Source organism: Camelina sativa, chromosome 13 (genome assembly GCF_000633955.1).
Source record: "Camelina sativa cultivar DH55 chromosome 13, Cs, whole genome shotgun sequence".
In the NCBI taxonomy this organism is placed as follows: domain Eukaryota; kingdom Viridiplantae; phylum Streptophyta; class Magnoliopsida; order Brassicales; family Brassicaceae; genus Camelina; species Camelina sativa.
Window position 1 is genome coordinate 23,640,861 of NC_025697.1, and position 6,404 is coordinate 23,647,264.

The 6,404-nt window shown below is 35.8% G+C and overlaps 1 protein-coding gene across 1 annotated transcript; it reads left to right on the top strand.

The window, feature by feature from the left end:
• On the top strand, positions 4,840–6,404 carry LOC104738561 (probable methyltransferase PMT13; the record flags this gene model as incomplete). Its single annotated transcript, XM_010458718.2, has 4 exons — positions 4,840–5,525; positions 5,676–5,879; positions 5,960–6,170; positions 6,265–6,404. Coding segments are annotated over exons 1-4 (984 nt in total), but the record flags the coding sequence as incomplete, so codon positions are not given.

Here is a 6,404-nt window from a genome sequence, read left to right on the forward strand (position 1 = left end):
TTCTTCCACTGTGATAACTCTTTTCGACACATCTTAAGCTTGTTTTGAAAGCTTCATGTTTCATCAAGAACACCATGGTTCCAGCCTCTATGCACTGAGTCAATAAAATCTTGACTGCGTGAGTATCTTTTATCGTAACGAAATTGTCCTCGCTTAGTCAGAGTTTCTTCTGCAATGTCTATAATAACAGGGGCGTGGTCTGAACCTGCTAGTGTTAAGAATTCAGTTTCTAAAGCCGGATACATCGTTTGCCAGTCTGAGTTCACAAAAACTCTATCAAGGCATGATTCAATCATTTCCTTCTGGCGCTTCCCAACCCAACTGAATGGATTACCTTTAAAATTCAAATCTTTCATATTACAGCAAGTAATCATGTTGTTAAAGTCTCTGCACCTACTCTTATTGCGTGTTCTTCCACCTTTTTTCTCTGAAGCATCCAAAATTTCATTAAAGTCGCCACAAAGCATCCAAGGACCAGTTCTGTTCATTGATATTCTTTGAAGTCTCTCCCATAAGTGATGTCTTTCACTTGGAATAGGATTCCCATAAATGCAAGATAAGTAGAAATTAAAGGATTTATATTGAACATATAGATCTACTAATCTTACATCATGGGAAATAACTTGAACTGACAGATAATTTTTCCATAACACTGCTAGACCACCACTTAAACCTCTAGGAGATACAAGACACATATCATCAAAACCCAAACTGACACCCAAATCTCTGATGTAGTTATCTTGCTGTTTAGTTTTCATGAGGAACATCATGTCCAAGAGATACACCTTCTGCATCTCTTCTAGGCGTCGAACTGTCAAGGGTTGTCCCATTCCTTGATAGTTCCAAAATCCAACTCTCATGGAACCGGTGGTGGTACCGGCCCCACCGTGGCTCCGTCCATGTGGTTCTGCTCATAGAAAGCTAAGTCGCTTTCAATCTTCACTGTAGAAATCTCAGGATCTCGACTAGCTTGTCTTTTGGTAGAACTTGTTGATGATGTGCTATCATCACACTGTTTTCTCTTCTTAGCAGTCCGAGTCAGCAACTCAACATTATCCTGAGTCTCACCTATTACATCAACAAATGCAGGTATTGGATTAGATAAACCAACCTCATATTATCTAGTTCTCCCGAACTGGCAGAGGAGATACTCTCCAAAGCATTATGAAGAGGGTCGATGTCAGACTGGATGTCCATTTCGTCAGCATTTGGAACATCTTGATCATCATGATTGTCTGGATTGTTGTCGTCCTCATTGTCGGCTAGTGGTTGATTGTCTTCATCAATCTCTTCTATCTGGACTCCTATGTTTCCATGGAGTTCATGGTTACCATCATTGTCATCATTGTCATCCCCATCAGACTCTAGGCCACCATTTTGGAGAAGACAACTACCCGAATCATGAGACATCAAACCACAAACAGAGCAAAAACCCCTGAGACGTTCGTAAAAGAAGCTTATCACAGTGTTGACTCCCGGGGTGAACTGGTAGTTTCGTTGGAACCGCAAAGGTCGCTCAACATTCCAGTTAACCCTAACTCTCACGAACTGGACACGGTTAAGGTTGTCAGCATCGAAATTTGTGCCCATCATGTCACCGAGGGATTTTCGATTGAGTCAATGACCCCTAGATTCATGTATTGAAGTGGAATTCCACGGATTTGTATCCAGAATGGGATGAGACTGAGTGTGGCAGGATCCATCTCAGGAGACCATCTTTGGAGGACTAGCATTCTTTCATCAAAGGACCATGGTCCACGATGGAGGACAGTTTCCATGGATTCTTCTGAAAGAAAAACAAATTGGAATCGCCGGTTCTCCACAATTCGACCCCGAACTACTCCCATCAATCCCCAAGAACGAGGAAGAGACGCAATGATTTGACGGAGGTTTTGCTTTCGAGGCATCAGAGGACGGCCCAAGAGATAGAAGCGGTTCTCGTCTGCGGCTTCCTGAACCACCGCCGCTGGCATAGTGAAAGGGGCATCATCAATGCCAAGATCAATGTTCTAGAGGGCACGTCTAATGTTGTCAGCCATGGTGGTACAAGGTAGATAGTAACGATTTGGGATTTTGTTTAAAAAGGAAACTGGTAAGCAATTGATAGAACCCATCCCCAATCGCATACTTTTATAGGGTATGTCCCCATGAAGAGCAACTGCTAAATCGTGGTTAACTGTCACGATTTTACAGGGAATAACCGCCCGATCGTAGAGAGAAGGAAACCACTCCACTCCGGCTGCAAAAACTGTTAGAATCTTCCCTCGAAGATGACTAGAAAGGAAAAAATCGTAAAAAAACTGCCATATCGCCCCAAAAATCGTCATTTTTCCCATCCCATCTAAGTTTATATTGTATATTTTTATTTTTTATCGAAAATGCTAATTTTCCCTTAATGGATCTCTTAAATTCATTGTATATTGGGAAGAATATCTTTGGTATTTTTGCATTAAAAACTGATTTAACTCTTTCAATGAAGAAGATAATAAGGGTTAATTAAGCTTTAAACCTTATAATTGTTTAACTCTTTTTTTGTCTTGTTAAAAGGCTTTATAATTTTTGTTTCACTTTTGTGATTTCAGTTTATAATTTGGAGTCAGGATTAAATATTTGGACTATTTTATTAACTTTTAAAAATCCTACTATATTAATTGAGAAGTACAAATATGAAACTAACCTTAAAATGTGTAAAAAATTACATTCAATTGCCATTAGAAAAAAATAATTAAGCTTAATTAACTAATTTAAATAAATATAATTAATTAAAAATAAAAACACTCACACATCAAATATTAAAAATCTAAAAACATCTAAAAAAAAAATTTCTCTCTCTAATAAATTATGGACGAAATTACTAATTAAAAAAAAATATATATATAAACCAATCAGAATTTTAAAAACTAAGATTTTATATCAAAGTATACAATACAATTATTTTTAATAACTATATTCGAAGATTTTGTTAAGATTTCAAATTATGATTCTCCTATCATCTTTATTTTATTTTATTTATGAATTGTTTGGAATTTACATATAATACTTATAATTAATAAAATACATATTTTTTTCTACATATGTTGTGATTTGAATTTTTAAAAACGAATGTATATATTACTCAATGTATGAAAATGTATGTTTCAATTTCCACATTGGCGGGTTGGTAAAACTAAATTTATATAGATGATAAATTAATAATTTTTATTTGCTCACAATTATAATATTAAAATTACTATTTTATATTTCACAAAATAATGATGCAAATACAACAAACAAACAATATAAAACTGTAATAATATGTCAAAAATAAAATACTATAATATTCTAAAATAATTAGTATTCAAATAGACTAATAGATTTACATAACAATTATAAATAAATATTATCTCAAACAAGATAATTAAAAAAAAAAACAATAATTTTTATTATTATATGATAATTTTTTTTTTTAAAGTTGACATGTGCTTAAAACACGGGATATATTCTAATGTTGAGTATTTTTGTAGTTTTCATATAATTTCTATTACATTGACACATTTACGGTTACACCATATAGGGGTAATATGACAATGGTATTCGTTTTTTTTTTTGTAAAGTTGGCACTGCTTTGAAAGATATAATACTAGTTTCTAAGCAATAATTTAGATTCTTGTATCAAATTAAAAATAAAAAATCTATAGATTGGATATTGTTTTGTTATCGTCATAAATTGGTTTAATGACTCTAGGATGTGAATAAACATTTAATACAAAACTTAGTCACTTTAAAATTTATTAGTCTTATCACCTAAACACGCTTACGACTATTGACAACAGTGGATTTCTACTAGTAAAGAGATATGCTGAAAATGGAAATCTAAATCAATTTCAATTTTAGTGATTACTAGTACTAAATTTTGTTTATCCGACTCTCAACGCTCCTATAACACGTAGCACGTGTGAATGGCTACCATGAAATTTATTACAAACCTTTTACACAACGGAATGTGTTAGATACATTGATCTTTAAGAAATTTGGAAATCAATTTCCAAAAAAGTTGAAGATATTTTCAGCTTCTATAGCCAACGGTTATCCTAATATGATAACAAAATTAAATGAGAGAGACGCGTAAACTAAATTCTTGATGTTATTAGGAAATTTGAATAAGTTCTTCTTTCCATGTGTAAACAAAAAGAAATAAAGAAAAAAAAACTATTTTCACGAATTAAGAAAACGAAATCCATGAAAATAGGTTTAATTAATAATCAGTAAATATGAGCTGAGAATAGGATCAGGTATAATGGATTTCGTTTGCTTGTGAAAATAGGTTTAATCCATTGTATAGGTTTAATAATCAGTAAGTTATTTATGTTTTCAAACCTATTTTCATCAGTAAATATGAGCTAGATAATATGTTGGTTTGTCACAAGTAACCAAGCAACATACGTACAGTATATGACAAAAGTAACAAATTCGAGCTCATATTTACTGATATTAAAAATAGTTTAATAATCACCAAAATTAAAACAAAAATATTTGACCGGCTTGATTGACTATGACTAGAAAACTAATTTTTAAAAGCTAGTCCATCTTCATTTTTTTAAAAAAAATTAGCAGAATCGTTCAAATTCAATCCTATTATGCGTCTATATGGTTTCAAATCTTAATTAATCTGAATATATAATGCATGTTATCGTCACTACTGTTTTGGACCGTGAAAGGACGGTCCACTAATAAATCTGCATGGACTTTCCCAATATAGTTAGGCTCAAATTATATTTTTAGGCCCAAATAACAAAAAAAAACTACTCCATAAGCAACGATGAAAAAAAAAACATTCCATTAAAATATTCCTTAAATAAATTTATGTATCGAAAGAGCCCATCAGTGCCGTATCCACCACCGTGCTTCCGCCACACACTAGACCGCTACTAAAGCACTGAGAGATACACAAATATGGGATTTGATCTGACTGACTCTCTCAAATCACAAAGGATTAGTAGTAGAAATATATTTTAATAATCGCCGACAATTTCTTCAGATCTCCAAAAAAAAATCTAATCTTATAATATAAAAACCCTTAAGATTTGCATCTGATCTGGTTTTCGAGTGGAGAAGCCATGGGGCACCTGAGTCTACCTGCGTCGAAGCGTAACCCTCGTCAATGGCGTCTCCTCGACATCGTAACCGCTGCTTTCTTCGGTATCGTGCTTCTCTTCTTCGTCCTTTTGTTCACTCCTCTCGGCGATTCCATGGCGGCTTCTGGCAGGCAGACGCTGCTTCTATCGACGGCGTCAGATCCGAGGCAACGGCAGAGATTGGTGGCTTTGGTAGAAGCTGGTCAGCATTTGCAGCCGATCGAGTATTGTCCGGCGGAAGCTGTCGCTCACATGCCTTGTGAGGATCCCAGGAGGAATAGTCAGCTTAGTCGAGAGATGAATTTTTATAGGGAGAGACATTGTCCCTTGCCTGAGGAGACTCCTCTCTGCTTGATTCCTCCGCCTTCTGGTTATAAAATCCCTGTTCCTTGGCCTGAGAGCCTTCACAAGGTGATCATTGAACTTAGATTCGAATTATAGTTATTGGCTCTGTTCTTGGAATTGCTTGCTACTGAGATTGTATAGAGTTCGATTTCTTTGGTGGTCTCATGGTGTTAGGCTTAACTGAGTTAATGGTGGTTGTTTGAAAACTTTTTGTAGATCTGGCATGCAAACATGCCATATAATAAAATTGCTGACCGGAAAGGTCACCAAGGATGGATGAAAAGGGAAGGGGAATACTTCACTTTCCCAGGCGGTGGCACCATGTTTCCTGGCGGAGCTGGCCAATACATTGAGAAACTTGCTCAGTATATTCCGCTTAATGGTGGAACTCTTCGAACTGCCCTTGACATGGGATGCGGGGTAAGAATCATCATTACAAGTCTTTTTTTTTTTAAACTATACATGTTTTGCTGTGTAACATTGTTTCAATACAATTGCAGGTAGCAAGTTTCGGAGGCACTCTACTTTCTCAAGGCATTCTAGCCCTCTCATTTGCTCCAAGAGATTCACACAAATCACAAATTCAATTCGCCTTGGAAAGAGGAGTTCCTGCATTTGTTGCCATGCTTGGCACTCGTAGACTCCCCTTTCCTGCATACTCCTTTGACCTGATGCATTGTTCCAGATGCTTGATTCCTTTTACCGCTTACAGTGAGTCCCTTGGGTTGTGCAACTCTTCTTATCTCGTATGTGTTGCCGTTTGTAGCAGCAATTATTCTTATCTTGCTTGGTGATTCGTCTGTAGATGCAACTTACTTCATCGAAGTAGATAGGTTACTGCGCCCTGGGGGATATCTTGTAATCTCTGGCCCACCTGTACAATGGCCTAAACAGGACAAAGAATGGGCTGATCTTCAGGCGGTAGCTAGAGCTTTGTGCTATGAG